At 41.2% G+C, this 24,727-nt stretch overlaps 1 protein-coding gene across 1 annotated transcript; it reads right to left on the reverse strand.

Annotated features, from left to right (window-relative positions):
* Window positions 1-382: 382 nt before the first annotated feature.
* Window positions 383-12,294, reverse strand: LOC121582580 (PR domain zinc finger protein 8-like). The gene is made up of 4 exons (XM_041898483.1): window positions 12,144-12,294; window positions 5,190-5,412; window positions 4,620-4,851; window positions 383-2,181 (listed from the first exon to the last, which is right to left on the reverse strand). Exons 1-4 carry the CDS (start codon window positions 12,191-12,193, stop codon window positions 1,088-1,090), a joined length of 1,599 nt encoding a protein of 532 aa, XP_041754417.1. The 5' UTR covers window positions 12,194-12,294; the 3' UTR covers window positions 383-1,087.
* Window positions 12,295-24,727: the final 12,433 nt, after the last annotated feature.

Genomic DNA, 24,727 nt, shown 5'->3' on the forward strand with positions numbered 1-24,727 from the left:
TTTTTACAACTATAATGAATGGCCTAATACTGTATAACAATTTTATTGTTGGTTTTGGTACTATCCCCACTTGGCCTCATTGGAGTCATTACCCGCCTTCATTAAACAAGTTGAAAAGGCCAACAAGTATCTTGGAATGGGATTGAACTACTTAACTCACTGGCCGCTGCGTTTGAGGAACATTGGTGTCTGATGCCACCTGTTGGAATAGAAGGGAATAATAATAATAATAATAATAATAATAATATGCCATTTAGCTTTTATCCAAAGCGACTTACAGTCATGTGTGCATACATTTTTACATATGGGTGGTCCCGGGGATCGAACCCACTACCCTGGCATTACAAGCGCCATGCTCTACCAATTGAGCTACAGAGGACCACTAAAGGCAATGCCGTCTCAAACGCTCAACAGCTTGCTAAAATGGTTTTTCAAATATATAAATGTTTCCATATTATTATACACTGTGTTATTTGCAGTCATTTTCATCTGTTAGGTGAAATATAATATCTTTATTCAGCAATGCATGTCCCCTTTCAGGTCATGAAAATGAAATGGTTGAAATAGTTCAGGTTGTGGGCCTATGTGGTCACATGTATGGGTGACCCCAGTGAATCTAGTGGGTCAAGTAATACAAGGTCCATATGTTTCACACAAAATGTCTTTATGTAGGCCTAAGTATAAAGACACAGTGCTAGTAGAGTTTGGTTTTGATGTTTTTCATCAAAAACAGCTAAATGAATCTACACATCTCTGTACAAGCTCTGGTAATACTGTATGTCCAGTCAAACAATGAGCAACAGACATTGAAAACATGTTTAACAATAAAGGGTCTATAGCAAGAGCTGCAATTAAGCGACCTTCAGTCTCTCTCCAGTCGACCGTGAGTTTCACAAGGCACAGTTCAGACATATGTAATTTTCCAACCTACACAACAGGACAATGATCAACAATATTCCTACATTCAGCTGTTCGTGACTTCAAATTGTCATTAAATGTTTAATTACTCAGGTCTACTCTTGTAATTACATACAGAATGTCCGATGTCGTTTTCATTAAATACCCGTTTTCACATGTCCAATAGGCTTTAATTGTGAGACGTCATGTGGCGTGACAGGTGGTGCCGTTCCCGGAAGAACTCGTGGCAGATAGGGCAGGTGAGTTTCTCCTCTCGCCTCCTCACCTGGGACTCCGCCGCAAACTCATTCTTGTGGTGGGAGCGCATGTGGAACACCAGGTCTGAAGTCATGCGGAAGGAGAGGTTACACTTGGCGCACCAGTTCTGCACTGACACCCCAAAGGAGCTAAATGTTGGAGGAAGAATCGATGACGTGCTTTGTAGTTGGGCTCCAATGCTCCTGGACCAGTGCTCTGGAGGGTAGGGAAAAGCGTTGCCAGTAACCGGTGTGGGTAGGGTCTGTGCGCCAGGTAAATCACCATTCAACATATTAGATGCCAACAAATTGTTGTATCCCAGAACAGTCTTTGAGGTAAAAATGTCTCTCACGTCCTCTAGGCAGTTCGATGGGGCAGGTGTGTTGGATGGGTGAGCTGTAGAGCGGTTAGAAGAAGTCCTTTTACTGGGTTTACAGAAAGCACTTTTCTGCTCCTCCTGTCCACTGCGCAGAACGAATGAAAACACACTGCTGTTTGAGTTCAAACCAGAGCTCATCTCCATCACTGTCTCAGAATCTGTTGGTTTTTCTTGTTCGTGTATGAAACTAATTTTCGCTGCTCCTACTTCTGTAAACGCACTATTTTTACATTCCACTCGGTCCCTTTTGAGATGGTACTTCTCCGCCTTCAGTTTCAAGGCAGAGCCAGTTGACTCTGGCGCAATGAGGTGGTAGTCTCTGGTTATCTGTGTGATGTTGTCATTCAAGATATTGGTTTTCTCCAGTAACACCGGTTTCCTCCATCGGGGGTAATCCGTCTCCTGGTGCTTCCTTTTCCGCAGAGAAATCTCTGCTTCCTCGCTGGCGCTGGATTTTTTACGTTCCAGATCCCTGGCGATGTTGTGGAAGTCTGTGATGCGGTGTTGCCGCTTTATTTCCATGTGTTTGTGTTCGTAGGCCTCTCTGCTCGGCATGTCATTCTTCACCTGCGCGCACAGGAAGCGGCAGTGGGCCAAGTAGGGATGCTCGTTCTTGAAGACCTGGTTACATTTTGCGCATTTGAGCTCTGTGAAGATATATACATTTTGTTAGTTAATATGTATATTACAAAACACATTGTTGCAAAATGAAGTCAGACATAATGTAAATAAATAACAATAGTCCACATATGTTTGAACATTTTCAGTACGTCTCTTCATTTTGTCAGTTCCATTACGCATTTACGCACAGGCTACAACAAAACTCCTGACAAATTCTGAAACAACAAAACAACAAGGGTAACATTAGTAGGCCTATCTTTTGAGGATGATCATGAAAAAGATGCGGATGCCCTTGTCAAAATATCCTATAGGATTAATTGTTTTTCCAATAGAATCCTATAGGATTCTCACATTCCTATAGGGTTTTGTGTCACCTCTATCAGAATCCTATTGGAGTACTTTCTTTCCTATTGGAAATCAAATGTAGTCCGATTGGATCCTATAGGTTTTGATCATTCTTGTAGGATTTTGTCACCCCAATCAGAATCCTGTTAGAACTTTTTTTCTAAATTGAACCCAATAAATTATAAATTGTTGTCATAAGTTCCAGTACAATACAACAACATTAATAACAATATTTTTGTTGATCGGAAACAACAGTTCTATATTAATTTCTGTTTTATTCACCTTTAAGAAAGCTGTCCCTTTAAGAGTGATTGATGACATCACAGCTAGCAGGTCTTGCAGTGTTAATTAACTACCAAGTTCAGCTCCCCACCTGTTGCTTTGACAAGTGGCAATTAATCACTCATATTGATTAGGGGGAAATCAGGTTGCATGCACTGTTGAAACTAACACAACTCAAAAACCACATGTGAAATTGGAAATATTGTTTGCAACTCTTGTTAGAGAAGAATCTGCTAAAGACAACCAGCTACATTTTGGAGTGATGCATTTTGATTTGGGGGTTACCGAAACGGAAACACAACACAACACTTATTTGTCAATCAATCACTCATATTGATGTCATGTTGAAATCAATAGAACAAGAGGGGGGAGTCGGGTTGCACATCCTGTTCAAACTAACCTCACAACAACAACAAATATCTGGGAATAATATGTATATCACTGGTTAGAGGACAACTTGTAGAAGACAGCCAGCTACATTTTGGATTGTTGCATTTTGTTTCAAGTGGGTCGCCAACACAGAAAGCTAAACGCAACACTATTTTGTTAATCACTCATATACATTTGAAATCTATAGAGCAGTGGCAGACATTTGGTGTGTATGCACTGTTTAAACTAACACTATTCAAAGGCCACACTTAATCTGAGAATAATTTGAATAGCAATGGTTAGAAGAGAATTTGCTGAAGAAAATCATCTAAATTCTAGAATGTCGGATGGAAGTTGTGTAAGGCTGCTAAAACGGGTAAGGAAACAAATCAGTTGCTTTGTTATTTAACTTCAACGAATCACGACCCGCCATTGGATATCAATAGTGACAAGGGTCGGCTGTTATTTGAGTGATAGTTTGACTCTCAAATGTATGTATTGGTGTGATGCAAGCAAGTTTTATAGAGCGTGCGCCCCGAATTTTCCCTGCCATTTGAGTTTGAAAATGATAGTAGAATTCGACCGCCGGCGCGTATGACAGAATCAACGGTACAAAACCAATGATATTGATCTGTTTTAAGCAATCCATTTTGTGTAGTGATTACTATAAATGTTTATACTAACATCACTAATCTGTGGTCAAAACGTGAGGTTGTGTAATGTAGTAACACATACAGTCCACGTACAGGAACTTAGCGCTAAAATAATGTAATATGGAGCTTTATTAGACAATCTCACAGCTAAATATGGCACAGAAACCTGAACATTTATGTTAAACTGCAATCAGACCAGTAAACTGAGGAACAGTCTCTCTCCCATGTCTCTACAGAGCACAATCTTCATCTCTTCGCCTACTCACACCAGTAATAATTCCCTGAGGTTCTCAACCTCTTCAACATAACAGCACAATATGGGAGTGATTCAATCCTATCAGATTTTGAAACCAGTCCTATTGGACTCCTATGGGATACTATAGGATTTTGTCTTATAGGATTCCAATACAATAATTCAATAGACAAATCGTACCAGATTTTGGAACCAGTCCTATTGGACTCCTATGGGATACTATAGAATTTTATCTTATAGGATTCCAATACAATAATTCAATAGACAAATCGTACCAGATTTTGCAACCAGTCCTATTGGATTCCTATGGGATTTTATTGAATAAGATTTCAATACAAGAATCCAATAGAAAAACCCTAGCAGATTTTGTAACCAGTCCTATGGGATAGAATCCCATAGGATTCCAATAGGACTGGTTCCAAAATCTGATAGGATTCTTCCATTGGATTCTTGTATTGAATCCTATAAGATAAAATCCTACAGGATAGGATCTTTTTGGTTAGGGTGCTGATAAAGAGCTGTATTTCTATAGCACTTTCCCAAGTTTCTCTATTTCTCTCACCGGCATTATGTCCTCTGGTTGAGATGTCAGTGAAGCCCAGTAGATGTGACAGCTCCTGGTCATACCACACCAACAATTCCTCTTCCTGATGGATGTCCCTGGTGGTCCGGAAATACAGCTGGCCTCCCTTCAGGAACGCTTCGGTGTTCTGCTCCTCCCGGTCACGTGCTGCCTGCACCAGCCGCAGCCAGGACAGCACGAGAGCAGAGCTCCGCATAGCCTCTGGGTCCACCTGTTCAGAGAAATAATTATGAATATTCATTCATAGAGACATCATTGTCAATATTTAAATGAGTATCGCCTCTCCTCAATCATGGTGAAAACATTGAATTGATTGGAATTTGTAAAGGTGTAAATGTAATGGCTGGTCAATCATTTCCCACTGGTATATGGATGACTGAATGTCTATATCAACAAAAATATCTAATTGTAGAACAAGCCATTTTGTTGTTTATATTTTTTAAGAAGATTTTGATTTAGCCTATGAGTCTCTGTGTGGCATCCTTATGTCTCTGCGTGGTATCCCAGCTTGCAAGCCAAATTGTGTTATTAAATATAAAATTAACTTACCCTGAACACGTATGATTTGCTTCTCTTGTCGCAGGATTTTAGCGCTATAAAGGCGATGGTGTCATAGAACGTGTTCTGAAGGATGCACGGGCCGAACTGTGCCCCAGCAGGGATATTGCATGTGACATGTACGCTGGAGTAGAGGACTGTCGCGTGGGGGTGGAGGAATTTACCCTCACTGGTCCAGAGGGAATGAGGTAAAAAATTATGGTCCATGGTTTGTCTGTAGGAAGATGATATACGTTAATAATACATTATTAAAATGATTGTTATTCCAAAGTGTAGGACATTTTAAAGGTGATGAATCGAGATTTTGAATATGATGATGCTTTTGCGAAAGAGTTGTTAAAATGTATTGCATTCTTATATTATAATAAATTAATATATTAGGCTGAAACATGCATGATCCCAAATTAGTAGGCCGATATAAATACAGTGTAAAACTTTTCCCTAAATACTGTTATTTTGCTTTACAGCAGGAATGCTGTAAAATGTTTTACAGTAAGACAACTGTAATCATTACAGCAACACAGCTGTATTATATAATTACAGTAATATGCTGCCAGTATAATGCTGTAAATGCACAGTACAGCATGTTACCATTATCAGTTTTACGGTACCAAAACTTACTGTAATTTTTCTTTCAGTAATTGTAATGAATTAATGAATGTATGAATGAATTAAATTCATTGAGGGGAGGCGGGTTTATTTTTTACAGTATTTTACTCTAATTGCATGGGATTAGTGTGAGCAGGTTGGCTGCTAGGTAATGTGTTTTCATATTACAGCGTATCAAATATACACTGCTCAAAAAAATGAAGGGAACACATCTTAGATCTGAATGAATGAAATAATCTTTTAAATACTTTTTTCTTTACATAGTTGAATGTGCTGACAACAAAATCACAAAAAAATTATCAATGGAAATCAAATGTATCAACCCATGGAGGTCTGGATTTGGAGTCACCCTCAAAATTAAAGTGGAAAACCACACTACAGGCTGATCCAACTTTGATGTAATGTCCTTAAAACAAGTCAAAATGAGGCTCAGTAGTGTGTGTGGCCTCCACGTGCCTGTATGACCTCCCTACAACGCCTGGGCATGCTCCTGATGAGGTGGCGGATGGTCTCCTGAGGGATCTCCTCCCAGACCTGGACTAAAGCATCTGCCAACTCCTGGACAGTCTGTGGTGCAACGTGGCGTTGGTGGATGGAGCGAGACATGATGTCCCAGATGTGCTCAATTGGATTCAGGTCTGGGGAACGGGCGGGCCAGTCCATAGCATCAATGCCTTCCTCTTGCAGGAACTGCTGACACACTCCAGCCACATGAGGTCTAGCATTGTCTTGCATTAGGAGGAACCCAGGGCCAACCGTACCAGCATATAGTCTCAAGGGGTCTGAGGATCTCATCTCGGTACCTAATGGCAGTCAGGCTACCTCTGGCGAGCACATGGAGGGCTGTGCGGCCCCCCAAAGAAATGCCACCCCACACCATGACTGACCCACCGCCAAACCGGTCATGCTGGAGGATGTTGCAGGCAGCAGAACATTCTCCACGGCGTCTCCAGACTCTGTCACGTCTGTCACATGTGCTCAGTGTGAACCTGCTTTCATCTGTGAAGAGCACAGGGCGCCAGTGGCGAATTTGCCAATCTTGGTGTTCTCTGGCAAATGCCAAACGTCCTGCACAGTGTTGGGCTGTAAGCACAACCCCCACCTCTGGATGTCGGGCCCTCATACCACCCTCATGGAGTCTGTTTCTGACCGTTTGAGAAGACACATGCACATTTGTGGCCTGCTGGAGGTCATATTGCAGGGCTCTGGCAGTGCTCCTCCTGCTCCTCCTTGCACAAAGGTGGAGGTAGCAGTCCTGCTGCTGGGTTGTTGCCCTCCTACGGCCTCCTCCACATCTCCTGATGTACTGGCCTGTCTCCTGGTAGCGCCTCCATGCTCTGGACACTACGCTGACAGACACAGCAAACCTTCTTGCCACAGCCCGCATTGATGTGCCATCCTGGATGAGCTGCACTACCTGAGCCACTTGTGTGGGTTGTAGACTCCGTCTCATGCTACCACTAGAGTGAAAGCACCGCCAGCATTCAAAAGTGACCAAAACATCAGCCAGGAAGCATAGGAACTGAGAAGTGGTCTGTGGTCACCACCTGCAAAACCAGTCCTTTATTGGGGGTGTCTTGCTAATTGCCTATAATTTTCACCTGTTGTCTATTCCATTTGCACAACAGCATGTGAAATTTATTGTCAATCAGTGTTGCTTCCTAAGTGGACAGTTTGATTTAACAGAAGTGTGATTGACTTGGAGTTACATTGTGTTGTTTTAAGTGTTCCCTTTATTTTTTTGAGCAGTGTATATAAAATGTTTAATGTGTTTTCATATTACAGCATATCAATTATATGTGTCTGTCTGTCTGTCTGTCTGTCTGTCTGTATATATATATATATATATATATATATATGTATGTATGTATGCATGCATGCATACATGCATACATAAATACACACACAACCGTTCAAAAGTTTGGGGTCACTTAGAAATGTCCTTGTTTTTGAAAGAAAAGCAATTTTTTTGTCCATTAAAATAACATAAAATTGATCAGAAATACAGTGTAGACATTGTTAATGTTGTAAATGGCTATTGTAGCTGGAAACTGCAGATTTTTAATGGAATATCTACATAGGCGTACAGAGGCCCATTATCAGCAACCATCAGTCCTGTGTTCCAATGGCACGTTGTGTTTGCTAATCAAAGTTTATCATTTTAAAAGGCTAATTGATCATTAGAAAACTATTTTGCAATTATATTAGCACAGCTGAAAACTGTTGTGCTGATTAAAGAAGCAATAAAACTGGCCTTCTTGAGACTAGTTGAGTATCTGGAGCATCAGCAATTGTGGGTTCGATTACAGGCTCAAAATGGCCAGAAACAAATAACTTTCTTCAGACACTCGTCAGTCTATTCTTGTTCTGAGAAATGAAGGCTATTCTATGCGAGAAATTGCCTAGAAACTGAAGATAGATCTCGTACAACGCTGTGTACTACTCCCTTCACAGAACAGCGCAAACTGGCTCTAACCAGAATAGAAAGAGGAGTGGGAGGCCCCGGTGCACAATTGAGCAAGAGGACAAATACATTAGAGTGTCTAGTTTGAGAAACAGGCGCCTCACAGGTCCTCAACTGGCAATTTGATGTTACTTTAATGGACAAAAAAAATGACAACAAGGACATTTCTAACTGACCCCAAACTTTTGAACGGTAGTGTGTGTATATATATATATAGTTGAAGTCCGAAGTTTACATACACCTTAGCCAAATACATTTAAACTTAGTTTTTCACAATATAAAAGTAAAAATTCCCTGTCTTAGGTCAGTTAGGATCACCACTTTATTTTAAGAATGTGAAATGTCACAATAATAGTAGAAATAATTATTTATTTCAGCTTTTATTTATTTCATCACATTCCCAGTGGGTCAGAAGTTTACACACACTCAATTAGTATTTGGTAGCATTGCCTTTAAATTGTTTAACATGGGTCAAACGTTTTGGGTAGCCTTCCACAAGCTTCCCACAATAAGTTGGGTGAATTTTGGCCCATTCCTCCTGACAGAGCTGGTGTAACTGAGTCAGGTTTGTAGGCCTTCTTGCTCGCACACGCTTTTTCAGTTCTGCCCACAAATGTTCTATAGGATTGCGGTCAGGGCTTTGTGATGGCCACTCCAATACCTTGACTTTGTTGTCCTTAAACCATTTTGCCACAACTTTGGAAGTATGCTTGGGGTCATTGTCCATTTGAAAGACCCATTTGCGACCAAGCTTTAACTTCCTGACTGATGTCTTGAGATGTTTCTTCAATATATCCACATAATTTTGCCATCTATTTTGTGAAGTGCACCTGTCCCTCCCGCAGCAAAGCACACCCACAGCATGATGCTGCCACCCCCGTGCTTCACTGTTGGGATGGTGTTCTTCAGCTTGCAAGCGACCCCCTTTTTCCTCCAAACATAACGATGGTCATTATGACCAAACAGTTCTATTTTTGTTTCATCAGACCAGAGGACATTTCTCCAAAAAGTACAATCTTTGTCCCCATGTGCAGTTGCAAACCGTAGTCTGGCTTTTTTACGGAGGTTTTGGAGCAGTGGGTTCATCCTTGCTGAGCGGCCTTTCAGGTTTTGTCGATTTGGACTCGTTTCACTGTGGATATAAATACTTTTGTACCTGTTTCCTCCAGCATCTTCACAAGGTCCTTTGCTGTTGTTCTGGGATTGATTTGCACTTTTCACATCAAAGTACGTTCATATCTAGGTGACCGAACGCGTCTCCTTCCTGAGCGGTATGACGGCTGTGTGGTCCCATGGTGTTTATACTTGCGCACTATTGTTTGTACAGATGAACGTGGTACCTTCAGGCGTTTGGAAATTGCTCCCAAGGATGAACCAGACTTGTGGAGGTCTACAATCTTTTTTCTGTGGTCTTGGCTGATTTCTTTTGATTTTCCCATGATGTCAAGCAAAGAGGCAATGAGTTTGAAGGTAGGCCTTAAAATACATCCACAGGTACCCCTCCAATTGACTCAAATGATGTCAATTAGCCTATCAGAAGCTTTTAAAGCCATGACATAATTTTCTGGAATTATCCAAGCTGTTTAAAGGCACAGTCAACATAGTGTATGTAAACTTCTGACCCACTGGAATTGTGATACAGTGAATTATAAGTGAAATAATCTGTCTGTAAACAATTGTTGGAAAAATTACTTGTGTCATGCACAAAGTCGATGTCCTAACCAACTTGCCAAAACTATAGTTTGTTAACAAGAAATTTGTGGAGTGGTTGAAAAACGAGTTTTAATGACTCCAACCTAAGTGTATGTAAACTTCCGACTTCAACTGTATGTATGTATATATATATATATAATGTGTGTGGGTATGAATCACTTGCACTTATGGAGGCCTTAACAAAGGCTTCCAAACTTGCAGTTACTACAAGGCCAAATAGACCAAGGGCATGGCAAATTGGAGTGGCAGCAAGCATCAAACCGATCTGTCCCTATAAACATTTAATTGTTGGGGCACTAATACAGCACTTTCAGTCACAGGTGCAACAAATGTAGCCTCTTACAAGGCACTCCTCAAAATATGTTAATGAGCCAGAAACTCACTTTACCATGCACCCACTATTGGGCAAAAGGATTTTGGCACTCCAAAACGACAGTAGGGTACTGTATTATGTGTGGTGGAATACAGTACAATTTGAAATACAGTACTTTTTAAAAGTAATATACTGTTAAACCAACAATTCATTGGAATTGACGGTATCATTTACCAGTTATGCCTGAAATCACCCAGAGTGCATTGCAATTAACTGTACCATATTTACTGTAAATAAATATGGTACATTGCTGTTAGTTTTACAACAATTATTATGTAGGTGATTATTATGTGGGCACCTGAAACTGAACATTTGAATGTACAGTAGGCATAAGCTATCACTGTAAAGAATACAGTATTTTAGAGTAATTTCTACAGGAGGTTTCCAATTACAGTTAATAACTGTATTTTTCAGCATTTTACCTATAATGCAGTTCAATCTACAGCATTTATTCTGTAAAACACATTTAAGGTATTTTACTGTGCATTCTACAATTCTTTACTGTTGAGACCATTATAAAAGTGATGAATAGAGGTTTTAATTTATTTATATTTCTCTGAATAAATATGCATTTTATCAAAATATTAATTGTTTTCCATCAGAAATCTCTTAATTTTTCATAGCAAATAGTGCAGACTCCAGATACAATTAGGCCTATAGGAATATATTTTGTGGTGAATTAATCATATCTGTATTATGCCAACATTTGAATCACGCTCAATTTTATATCATTTTTATTTTCTAAAACCACATATTTGAGAGTTCATAACCCCATGACAACAACTAGCTCTCACAGTCTCACATCAGAATTAGACATTCATCCATGTTTCTCAAATGTCAAATTTCGAAGTTGTTACAAACGTCAAATTTTGAAGTGTTTAAGGATAAGTTTAGGCATTAACTCCGAAATCTTAAGGTTAGGCATTAACTCTGAATGGTTAAGGTAAGGGTTAAGGTTTGGAATAGGCTTAAAACAAATATCTCAATCAACTTTATATCACTGGATTCAAACTTGCAACCTTTGTAATCAGAGGCAGATGCTTACGCCCATCCTCCATTCAACACCCTTGCAAAACCCAAACCTACTTGAAGATAAGTGCTCACTGTTGCCCCTAGTGGCCGGTTTTCAAGTCATCTCCCGACATCATCAGACATGGAATACTGACTTGTATCACGGGTGACCTGGTTTATGAGAGCGATGACATTGATAGGTTTTTATTCAACATTATCTGACATTTATTTAAATATATATTTTTTGTGGCAAATTCTTGATGTATTATGTCATTCAGAAAAATTTCCTCTGACCTAAACATTGAGCAGGCATATGGGTTTGACTTCTAGCGCCCTTTGTCTCAGGTTTTCAGTCGGTTTGTTTCATTGTCTTCCCATCTGCACTGCAACTGCCTCTTCTGTCTACACGCGTCTGCAGTTTCGTTGTAAACAATGTCCATTCACAGGTGTTGGTCTATTCACTTGGGTTGGACATTGTCCATTTTAGTGTAGGCAATAGGCTTTTGATGAATAAGGAATATTTCCTCTGGATATATCAAATACACTACAATATACACATTAAATAGAACACATTTATATTGGGCTTTAGGTCTATTTCCAATAAATGTAGTAAAAATGTCCGATAAACATCCGATTTTAAGACAAGGTTTCAAATCACAAACAAACACCTGTCTTGGTATAAGGCTTTGCTAAAAATAACACTTTCCCTTTTCAGGAAAAAAACAACTAATCCAAGAGACCCCAAAACTGTGTGTTGCACCTGCATATCACTCACCGGCTGGTCGTGGAGGTAGAGTGTGTTATGTCCGCGAGGAGGCTGGTCATCCGCAGGCGCACTCTGGCCGGTATAACGATTCTCCTTCCTTCCTTCCTTTGGTTGCTGTTAGCATCTGAGAGCGAGTGATCACGACAGTGTCTGCCTCGTTACTGCCTTTCTGCTCCGCTCACACACACTTATCCCTATCAGCGGCAGGTGCAGTGAGGCGTGCTGACACGCACGCACGCACGCACACACGCGCGCTCTGCCTTGACAAATCAAAGCCATGATTTTCTCAAAATGGAACTCAAAGAAAAAGCTTGATTACTATACATATATGTTCAATTGCATAAGAATTATATTTGAAATCCACAGAACACTCGCCACAATATTTCGAAGTGGTCCTATTTAAAAATTCATTTACATCCAACTGTATGCAGAAGTCCTATGTATGAGGGATAGTGAAAAATATAATAAACATTTCAAGTTAATGTTGACATCCCTCATTGTAATAGTAGGTAGTTATTGGTAGTTATTTCACTAATTCCTCAGCCTGGAAGAGATTACTCATTTACCCCAACTAAACCCTTGATGCAGAATAATCCACTAAATGCTCATTAGATTTAAAAAAAACATTTCCAGTTAAATGTTATGAATAATGTATTTGCCCTGTGGATAAGATGGCATTTAATAATGCTACATTTTACATTTTGCCCCTCAGTAGCCTATCATTATTATCACCCCAGTGAGAGGCCAATTTGTGTTTCTCTCATATGCAATGTACAGTAACTTCTACAGAGCTAATGCATTTCCTGAAACTCAAATTAATTCACTATAGACCAATCATTATTTAGTTAATTTCATGCACTTTCATTGAAATATGATGTGTATAGGGACATTTATAAATTGTATGGAATATGTAGGAAATGTGTCTTAAGTTTTTGCATCCATAGGCTACAATCCAATCAATTCAGCATCCTTGTTTTATCAGACATTTTGGATGAATCGTTAATTAACAGCGTTTCACCAGAAAGTTGCTCTCTCTAACCAGACAACAATAAGATGTCAGGACACCTCTCCTCCAACACTGGTATCACCCGGATTACACTAATTGGTGATTGTGGCATCAATTAAATCTTTGCCCCTGGGTGTGTGCCTAGCCACTGCCGCTAACTGGTGTGCCCTCGTCTTTTTAAATTTAATTTAATTTCAAATCAATTTATGTAGGTCTAATTGCAACTTTCACCAAGCATAACAATATTTTTATTTTTATGTGAAACCATTTTTTGCCATCTAATCTAATGCCCCACCATCTCAAAGGATATGCAGCAACTAAAATAATTGTGGATCTCATTATGTACTTTTTATGCAAGGCAATTAATGTTGAAGTCCAAATTAAGTCTGGTCATTACGAGGCTAGAGAAAATGGTACTTTCTTGAGCATAGTGAAATGTTGTTGATAGTTTGTAGGCTATTCAACTTCCAACCGTGGTATAGGCTTATCGGGATATATTCATTATGACAATTTTTTATTTTTCACATGATTAGTTTTTTTACCGAAAAAGGGAAATATGCTGGCTGTTGCGTGCCTATCTTAAGCTGAGTCCTGTCCTCCACAACCCCGCCAGGAGCTGCTTGAGGCGAGGAAGCCGAGGTAAAGACGGGCTTGGTTTGCGGTATTAGTCTACAAAACTGTCCCGGAAAGATGGCGAAAGCTGCCATTCGAGTGTCTTTAGCCCTGATGTTGTTGGAAATGTGGGAATTCTTCAAAGAACCCATTTTAATGGATCCTCGAATAACCTTTTGGGGTTAATCTTTGAACTACCCCTCCCCTATTATATAAATAATAATAATAATATGCATAACAATAACAACAATAACAATATTTTAGTTGTCAGTGTTTATTATGATTTTTGTGGCAAAGCAAATATGAGGTAAACTCCCAGCAGAGCCCCAAGTTCAATGGGTATATCCTCTGGTGTGTTGATGTTAATGTATTGATGTTCTCTGTATCCATAGCCAGAATGATTTTCAGTGCATGGTGATCGAACAGGTGTCCTGTTATATTCATCAGAGGTGTAGGGAGGGTGAAGTCTGTGAATGTGTTTTGTTGTTGTAATTATACAGATGATAAACAAAACATGCACAAGACAGTATTCATACCTTGGTTTTTGTGGTAAATGTGAATGAAAAAAACTGTTTTGATAATGGTTTTCATACACATACCTAGTCCATAATGTAGAGGCCTATGGGATATTCATTGAAGAGGTAAGGGAGTAGGATGGTAAATGTGATCAGCATAACATACCAATACAAATTGACATCCCTTTGTACGCCTCCTCGTCTGTATCTCTGCAGACACAGACACAAAAATGAGCAGTTCAGTCATCTGCACCCAATACAGCTAGCCTTCAACATATTATTATAGCCTACATATTCTTACCTCTTTGTTGATTGATATCCATTGAATTGTGTCAATTTTCTGTTTTAGAAAGATTTGAACAAATATGAAAAGACAGATGGTATCATCATAAAACAATATCAATTTAGATTATACAAGGGACAAACCTTACCTTAAATTGAGGAGATCTTTACATTTTTCAGTTAAGTGCCTACACCTGCTGTCCTTTCAAATCCAAATGTTTCAGTTGGGCAGTTAGGTTCCTGCAAGAACCCCCACCAACTAAGGAGGTTCCTCGATGAACCCCACCTCCTATGGGGTTCTTGGAATAACCTTTTGGGGGCCATTTTCAGTGCCAAGAACCATAAGGTTCTTCGAAGAACTTTGAGGATCTTAGAAGAACCCTTGTTAAACCTCTAATTTTTAGAGTGTATCTACAAAACCTCCCTGAGACAGGCTATGCCACCAGTAACTTTTCTGCAGTGCCGTGTATTCATGGATGCCCCCCAAAAATTCCAAAAATTAAAATAAATAAATAAATGTGTTTCATAGTTTCCCATCAATGCGCAAGAGGCTGAATGTATCTCACAGGAGAAAGTATCCAAGCGATCGAAACAGCGCCCCTCTGTCTCTCTACGTGTAGGCCGTCTATCTGATGCTGTCTGGTCCAAACGAGTATGACATTGTTGCCGCCCGAGCATCTGGCATCCCTTCACAAAAAAAGTATAACAAATTAGTCAATCAGCGTTGAGCTCAACTGGGAATGGTCCTGGCGCACCAAGTTAAGTGTCAAGGGAAGCCAGCTTGGATTTGGCGCCACTCCTATCATTGAGAGCATACCTCATTGACAGAAAAACTTGAATTGTTGCTTCTGGTTGTGTTGTTGCCCTCCTGTGGCTAGCTAGCCAGCTAGCTAAAATTGGCCCTTTCCTAAATTAGCAATGGATGGAGATAGGGATTTGGACTTGTGGTTTTACTTAATTCTCCGTACTGGCCAATGATTATAACGGCGATTCTGATTCAACCATTAATTCATACATTGTTGTGCTCCTGGCCTGAGAGGATGGAAGTTCAATATGTAGCTAGATGTAGAAGGATAATGTTAACTAGATAATGTTGCCCATGAATGGAAGTTAGGCTAGCTAGTCAGCATTTTAGCCAGGTAGCCTAGGACAACAAAAAATAAAAGCGTGTACTGTATGACAGAGTGATAGACCATTTCGTCAACATGAAAGAGAGGATGGTATACAACAAAAAATAAAAGCGTGTACTGTATGACAGAGTGATAGACCATTTCGTCAACATGAAAGAGAGGATGGTTTTGGCGTTTCTCCATGGTTCTGATTTCTGTGTGCATGTGTGCGTGCGCGTTCACACATGCACACAGACATCAGAACCATGGACAGCCACATATTTAGGTTACGTTGATTGAACTAAATTGTTTTTGGTATCTTTTAGTTACTGTACATGCAATATGCTTTGTGGACTTCACTGCTGCTGCTTTTCTGTTGTCATTAAAACTATTTTAATCACATATATTTCCTCGATAAAAAACGAAAAACATGAGTGTGGCCTATGCTATATATAATATGGTAACTTTTTGTATCGTTTTTTATTCTATTTATTGAATAGGAGAGAGCCTGGAATTAACTTTAATGTGACCATTAGTTACCGTGGTTAAGTTGTTTTGAGATTTGATATTCGCCATACATTCAAATAGCAGGGAACATTCGAGGAGCTCTCTGTATAAAAATCTCTGGCCTCACACCTATACATGGATTTGAGAGTCAAACTATCACTCAAATAACTGCCATCCCTTGTCACGATTGATATCCTATGGCTGGTCGTGATTCGTTGAAGTTAAATAACAAAGCAACTGATTTGTTTCCTTTCCCGTTTCGGCAGCCTCCCAAAACGTCCATCCGACATTCTAGAATTTGGATGACTGTCTTCAGCAAATTCTCTTCTAACCAGGGATATACTAATTATTGTCAGATTCAAATGTTTGCCCCCGCTCTATTGATTTCTAATTGATATCGATATGAGTGATTAACAAAAGTGTTGTTTTTAACTTTCCACGTTGGCTACCCACTTGAAACTAAATGGAACAATCCAAAATGTAGATGGATGTCTTCTATAAGTTGTCCTCTAACCTTTGATATATACTGAACAAAAATACAAACACAATATGTAAAGTGTTTGTCCCATGCTTCATGAGCTGAAATAAAAGATCTCGGGAAGTTTTCCATACGCACAAAAAGCTTTTTTTCTCCCAAATGTGTTCACAAATTTGCTTACATCCCTGTTAGTGAGCATTTATCCTTCGCCAAGATACACTACATGACCAAAAGTATGTGGACACCTGCTTGTCGAAACATCTCATTCCAAAATCATGGGCATTTGCTGCTATAACAGCCTCCACTCTTCTGGGAAGGCTTTCCACTAGATGTTGGAACATTGCTGCGGGGACTTGCTTCCATTCAGCCACAAGAGCATTAGTGAGGTCGGGCACTGATGTTGGGCGATTACGCCTTGCTCGCAGTCGGCGTTCCAATTCATCCCAAAGGTGTTCGATGGGGTTGAGGTCAGGGCTCTGTGTAGGCCAGTCAAGTTATTCCACACCGATCTCGACAAACCATTTCTGTATGGACCTTGCTTTGTGCACAGGGGCATTGTCATGCTGAAACAGGAAAGGGCCTTCCCCAAACTGTTGCCACAAAGTTGGAAGCACAGAATCGTCTAGAATGTCATTGTATGCTGTAGCGTTAAGATTTCCCTTCACTGGAACTAAGGGGCCTAGCCAGAACAATGAAAAACAGCCCCAGACCATTATTCCTCCTCCACCTAACTTTACAGTTGGCACAATGCATTGGGGCAGGTAGCATTCTCCTGGCATCCGCCTAACCCAGATTTGTCCGCTGGACTGCCAGAAGGTGAAGTGTGATTCATCACTCCAGAGAACGCGTTTCCACTGCTCCAGAGTCCAATGGCGGCAAGCTTTACAGCACTCCGGCCGACGCTTGGCATTGCTGCTCGGCCATGGAAAACCATTTCATGAAGCTCCCGACGAACAGCTGTTGTGCTGACGTTGTTTCCAGAGGCAGTTTGGAACTCGGTAGTGAGTGTTCGAACTGAGGACAGACGATTTTTATCCCATTCTGTGACCTTGTGTGGCCTAACGGGACCGGCGAGTGCTGCAGCACGTAACACGTAAAAATGGTCTGTCCTCGGTTGCAACACTCACTACCGAGTTCCAAACTGCCTCTGGAAGCAACATCAGCACAAGAACTGTTCGTTGAGAGCTTCATGAAATGGGTTTCCAACAGCTGAGCAGCCGCACACAAGCCTAAGATCACAATGCCAAGCGTCGGCTGGAGTGGTGTAAAGCTCGCCTCCATTGGACTCTGGAGCAGTGGAAACCCGTTCTCTGGAGTGATGAATCATGCTTAACCATCTGGCAGGCCAAAGGAGGAATCTGAGTTTGGCGGATGCCAGGAGAATGCTACCTGCCCCAATGCGTAATGTCAACTGTAAAGTTTGGTGCAGGAGGAATAATGGTCTGGGGCTGTTTTTCATGGTTCGCCCTAGGCCCTTTAGTTCCAGTGAAGAGAGATCTTAACGCTACAGCATACAATGATATTCTAGACGACTCTGTGCTTCCAACTTTGTGGCAACAGTTTGGGCCCTTTGCTGTTTCAGCATGGCATTGCCCCCGTGCACCAAGTGAGGTCCATACAGAAATGTTTTGTAGGAGATCGGTGTGGAAGAATTTAGCTGGCCTGCACAGAGCCCTGACCTCAACCCCATCGAACACCTTTGGGATGAATTGGAACGCCGACTGAGAGCCAGGCCTAATCACCCAACATCAGTGCCCGACCTCACTAATTCTGTTGTGGCTGAATGGAAGAAAGTCCCCGCAGCAATGTTTTAACACCTAGTTGAAAGCCTTCCCAGAAGAGTGGAGGCTGATATAGCAGCAAAGGGGGAAGCAACTCCATATTAATGCCCATGATTTTGGAATGAGATGTTCGACGAGCAGGTGTCCACATACTTTTGGTCATATAGTGTATTCTGTGTGAGTGAGCAAATGATGGAGTTAGTGTGTGTGTTGGAGTGACAGTGCAATAATTGAAATAAAAGTTCAATAAAGATAAAAGGTAACCTCATTCCTTTTAGCTATTTTGTTAGCTATTTATCAGTCATATTGCTTGGGGATAGAAGCTGTTCAAGAGCCTGTTTGTGTCAGACTTGATGCACCGGTACCTCTTGTCATGCGGCAGCAGAGAAAATAGTCTGTCTTGGGGGGTTGGGGTCTTTGACGATTTTCCGGGCCTTCTTTTCACACCGCCTGATATAGAGGTCATGGATGGCAGGGAGCTCGGCCCCAGTGATGTACTGGGCTGTCCGCACAACCCTCTGTAGCGCCATGCGATCGAGGGCAGTGCTATAGGCATACCAAACAGTGATGCAGCCAGTCAATATGTGACCGACCAGCTCAATTTGGTCTTATGTAGCAACATTTGAAATTGTGTTTTTTACCGTGGATGAAAGTAGAGACTCAGAGCTAGAAAATGGTATATCATACACTACAATTGAGGAACAATGGGAAAGTAATTCTGCTTTGAAAGTTGATAAACTTGTAACCCCACTTTTGAGAAAATGGCCCTTGAATGTTTTCGTACTGGAGAGCACTTCTTTGTCTACACCCATTCAGCATCATTCACACCCTCTTAAGCCTTAGCCCCACCCATCTCTTTCAGGATTAAAATGTGAGGCCATGTGGTAAACAGTGAGTACGGTCGTGTACTAAACAACCAAAGATTTCAAGACTAAAGGCTGGTTTATACTACGTCTATTGACAAGTCTGTATTCAGTTGTCATTCATTATTACAAGAAAATAAACTCACAACAAGATCAATATTTACAAGTTAATGGCAAGCTAATTTCAGAAAATAGCTTACGGTTGTGAGGATCTGAGGGGCCATGTCAAATCATTTCAGCCTCCTGAGGGAGAAGAGGCGTTGCCGTGCCTTTTTCACTGCTGTTTTGGTGTGAGAGGATCATATTAAGTCCTAAGTGATGTGGACACCGAGGAACTTAAGCTTTCGGTTTTATTAATTTATTGCCACCGGGGCCTGCTGGTGTAACTGCTGAACTGCTTGCTGTACACTGTACTACATGATTGTACAAATGGATTGGATTGTGGGTTTACTAACACGTTAGTTCTAGTTTGTTGACTATAATGTTAATAAGGTGACAACGATGTAGGCTGTGTAGCAGTTAGTAGTTATGGTATAAAGGTTTGGCTTGGAGAGTTTTTTTTTGCCTGGTCACAGACAGCTGTTGTGTTGTGCACTGAAGTCCACAAGCGAAGGGAAAAGGTGAGAGGAGGAAAGCACATAGATGCAAGAAGGAATTATACAACGAGCAAAGTGATGATGCTGTATGTGGCTGCTATACAGCATAACGTCCTCCCTAATCTTAAATGTCACCGACCTTCCATGCTGTCCATTATTCCTTGCATAGAGAGGCATGTTGCACACCCTTTGGTTTTCTCAGAATAAAATATATAAATGAAAAGTTTGAATAATTATATGAGAAAACCAAAGGGTGTGCAACATGCCTCTCTATGCAAGGAATAATGGACATTTGTATATATTTCCTCTGTTGTGCCTTTTGTATTGTTGTGCCACTGCCAACATCTGTTAGCCAGCCTTTACACGTTCCTCTTTAATCCTGAAAGTTTAACACAGGCCTGAGGTGGCCTGGGATGCCACGCATGGCAATGCTTCACACACACACACACACACACACAAAAACACAAGCACGCACACCACCAATTGCCTGGTACAGTGTCTCCATGTTGTTGTCTGTCTCTCTGTCTGGGGTTTGGGAGCCTTAAATGCCAAGCAGTGACCTCAGAATAATCCTCAAGTATTAGTGTGTTTTAGCTTCCTGTGAGGTGTAGAAAGGCCTTTATTCGGTCATGTTTATGATCCTTTATGTTTCTGACCCAGCACCTAAGTATACTGTGATGTGTGTATGTCACGAGAATTTTGTTATCTCAATGGTTGAACTCAACTATCACTTAAGCTTTGAATAATTCCCAGAGGTTGTAAGGCTCTGGTTATCGAAGAATTAAACAAATTCCCAGTCTGCAATTGATCAGTCCTTTTATTCAGAGAGCGCTCTCCCGCTAAAAACCCACACAGTCTTTTTATATGTGTTCACACAAAGGAACTTGCTCCGCCCACCTTTAGGCGGCCTGTGACTTTCCACAGTATAGAACAGGGGTGTCAAACTCATTTTAGCTCAGGGGCCACATGGAGGAAAATCTATTCCCAAGTGGTCCGGACCGGAAAAATCATGGTATATATAACTTAAAAACAACAACTTCAGATTGTTTTCTTTGTTTTAATACGATCAACATACAACATAAAGCTGGAGCCTGAGGACAGTGTGTCCAAAATAGTACAAGCACAACATCACTATTAATCATAAAACACGTCAAGTTTATTTGAAAATTCTAAAGAAAAAGAACACAAACACACAATGCCTCAGTGATTAACAGAACTGTTTCACAGATCACAGAACTATATCAGGGGGTCATTTCTCAGGCAGAAATGTAGATAAAAAGAATGAAATCCTGTTCCCCAAACAAGTGCAAGAACCACAGAGTCAAGAATAGGTTAAATATACAAATAAAATAAAATCAATTAAAAACAATAGCACATCAACATAAAAACATATAAACATAAAGCTGGAGCCTGAGGACAGTGTGTCCAAAAGCACAACATCACTATTAATCATAAAACACCTCAAGTTATTTGAAAGTTCTGAGGACAAAGAACACACAAACACACAATGCCTCAGTGATTCACAGAAGTATATCACAGATCACAGAACTATATCAGGGTGTCTCATGTAGCACTTTAAGTGGGGTTGCATAGTTTATTTGACTCCTGATACCTGGCATCTTTTAGCTTTCACCAGTGCATCAATATCAGGCGTCACATCCTGAGTGGCAGCCAACTTCAGGATGTGATTCAAGTGCTTGTGCGTGAGCCTTGAGCGCAGCTTTGTTTTATTTATGCTCATTACAGAGAACTTGTTCACAAAGATGTGGTTCCAAACATGCACAACAGTTTTGCAGCGAGGGCTGTCAAGTTGGGGTAACCTGGCAAGAGATTCTGATTAAATGTGTCCAAGCCAGCTGCGGCAAATTTGCCCTTCAAATCCGAGTCACACTGCAAGTCTATTATTTCAAGTTGGATGCTGACGGGCAGATCAGAGGGATTCACGGTGAATGACGAGCAAAAAACGTTGAAGTCTTTCTCCAGTTCACCAAAAATCTGAAAGCGTTGCTCAAACTCCCGTAACAGTCCCGTTATTTTATCTTTGAACCGCTTCATGTCTGCCACATGTTGGGTCGCGCACACATTTTTCAGACAGGGGAAGTGAGCTGCATCACCACCGGCAAGTTGCGTCTCCCACAATGACAGCTTCAACTTGAAAGAACGTATGCTGTCATAATACTGCGTGACAACTTTGTTGCGCCCTTGCAGCTGTTTGTTCAAGTTATTCAGGTGCTCTGTAACATCCACCATAAATGTAAGGTCCTGCATCCATTCTGCGGAAGGGAATTCTAACACTGTTCAATTTCTTCTCGTAAATCAAAGAAACGCCTCAGCACCTCGGCTTAACCATCTTACCTCAGTGTGGTATGGCAGGCCATAGATGTGGTCTTTCTCTCTGAGAAGGCTGTCAAACTGACAGTGATTCAGGCTTCTGGATCGGATGAAATTAACAGTTTGGATGACCACCTTCATGACGTTATCCATCTTTAATGACTTGCAACACAAAGCCTCCTGGTGCAAAATACAGTGAAAAGTCAAAAAATCACATCCTCCATTTGCAGATTGCACTTTCTCTCTGAACTTTGTCACAACGCCTGCTTTTTTCCCGATCATTGAGGGCGCACCATCTGTAGCCAGGCTGACAGCGCGGGACCAGTCCACTCCGACCCTGTCCAGCGCGCCGACGAGTGCGGTAAAAATATCAGCTGCTGTCGTTGTATCTGTCATCGGCACCAACTCCACGAACTCCTCGGTGACGGTCAATGTGTCATCAACTCCGCGGATGAAAATGGCCAGTTGTGCAACATCTGTAATGTCCATGCTTTCATCAATTGCAACCCAAAACGCAATAAATGACTTTACTTTTTGCTTCAACTGGCTGTCCAAATCCACTGAAAGATCGGAAATCCTGTCTGCAACTGTGTTTCTTGTCAGGCTGATATTTACAAAAGCCTGACGCTTTTCAGGGCACACAATCTCAGCTGCCTTCATCATGCATGTTTTTACAAATTCACCCTCACTAAATGGTTTTGAAGCCACTGCGATTTCATTAGCAATGAGGTAGCTAGCTTTCACTGCAGCGTCACTGATGTCTCGGCTGTGAGTAAACACAGACTTGACCTACTTGCTCTGCCCCGGTATAAACAGTTTGCTTGCTTAACACAATTGCTATTGCGCCATCCAGTGGACGCAATTGGAACAGCAGTTTATTTTATTGAAAAATTGCAGCGCATTTTTATACTTTACAAAATCATCTCGCGGGCCGGATTAAACCCATTTGCGGGCCTGATCCGGCCCGTGGGCCGGAGGTTTGACACCCCTGGTATAGAATGTTTAAGTTTAACAGTTTCTAGGTCCCCCCTTCCTATGGAATGTTTGTCTCCAACAGTTTCTACCCCCCTTCCCTGTTAGTGGTTTTATTGTCTTATAACTCTAACAGTTTACACAGTTATACAGTATCGTGGAGGAATATTTTAGTCATTACATTAAACATACAAATTCATCTATCAGTGTATTACAACTTAATTTTCCAGTTATATACAGAGTATAGCAGAGGAGCAGACTAAAAGAAGTCCCAGACAGTCAGCAAATGTTATCTTATACAGAAAACACACACACACGGCCCGTAAAGGAGCCTCACACATGCATCATTTAGATGAAATGACTTCCATCATTGACTGAGAGCGTACATCTTATGAAATGTCTGCTGTAGAGACATACTAATGATAACCAGAGAACGCACAATGCCAGTACCCCACTGCCTTTAGTGTGGTTAACTAAATACATACAGACATACTGAACACAGCAACCGTACAGTCGTGGTCAAAAGTTTTGAGAATGACACAAGTATTGGTCTTCACAAAGTTTGCTGCTTCAGTGTTATGAGATATTTTTGTCAGATGTTACTATGGTATTGAAGTATAATTACAAGCATTCCATAAGTATCAAAGGCTTTTATTGACAATTACATGAAGTTTATGCAAAGAGTCAATATACCCTTCTTTTTCAAGACCTCTGCAATCCGCCCTGGCATGCTGTTAATTAACTTCTGGGCCACATCCTGACTGATGGCAGCCCATTCTTGCATAATCAATGCTTGGAGTTTGTCAGAATTTGTGGGTTTTTGTTTGTCCACCCGCGTCTTGAGGATCGACCACAAGTTCTCAATGGGATTTAGGTCTGAGGAGTTTCCTGGCCATGGACCCAACATTTCGATGTTTTGTTCCCCCGAGCCACTTAGTTATCACTTTTGCCTTATGGCAAGGTGCTCCATCATGCTGGAAAAGGCATTGGTCGTCACCAAACTGTTCTTGGATGGTTGGGATAAGTTGTGTCGTCGGCAAACTTAATGATGGTGTTGGAGTCATGCCTGGCCATGCAGTCATGGGTGAACAGGGAGTACAGGAGGGGACTGAGCACGCACCCCTGAGGGGCCCCCGTGTTGAGGATCTGCGTGGCAGATGTGTTTTTACCTACCCTTTCCACCTGGGGGCGGCCCGTCAGAAAGTCCAGGATCCAGTTGCAGAGGGAGGTGTTTAGTCCCAGGGTCCTTAGCTTAGTGATGAGCTTTGAGGGCACTTTGGTGTTGAACGCTGAGCTGTAGTCAATGAATAGCATTCTCACGTAGGTGTTCCTTTTGTCCAGGTGGGAAAGGGCAATGTGGAGTGCAATAGAGATTGCATCATCTGTGGATCTGTTGGGGCGGTATACAAATTGGAGTGGGTCTAGGGTTTCTGAAAAAAAATCTACTTCTAAAAATCAACACTCGGATTATAGTGGTATTATGTCTGATCTTGCAAACAATGTGGGTATCCTTCGCTTGACACACTTGTTATATTATGCAA

Source organism: Coregonus clupeaformis, chromosome 1 (genome assembly GCF_020615455.1).
Source record: "Coregonus clupeaformis isolate EN_2021a chromosome 1, ASM2061545v1, whole genome shotgun sequence".
Lineage (NCBI taxonomy): Eukaryota > Metazoa > Chordata > Actinopteri > Salmoniformes > Salmonidae > Coregonus > Coregonus clupeaformis.

Coding starts and splice junctions, on each gene's coding strand:
- LOC121582580 (XM_041898483.1), bottom strand. CDS start 12,193: ATGACCAGCCTCCTCGCGGACATAACACACTCTACCTCCACGACCAGC. Junction 4,852..5,189: donor GCAAATCATACGTGTTCAGG/GTAAGTTAATTT, acceptor TTCTCTGAACAG/GTGGACCCAGAGGCTATGCG. Junction 2,182..4,619: donor AACCAGAGGACATAATGCCG/GTGAGAGAAATA, acceptor ATATCTTCACAG/AGCTCAAATGCGCAAAATGT.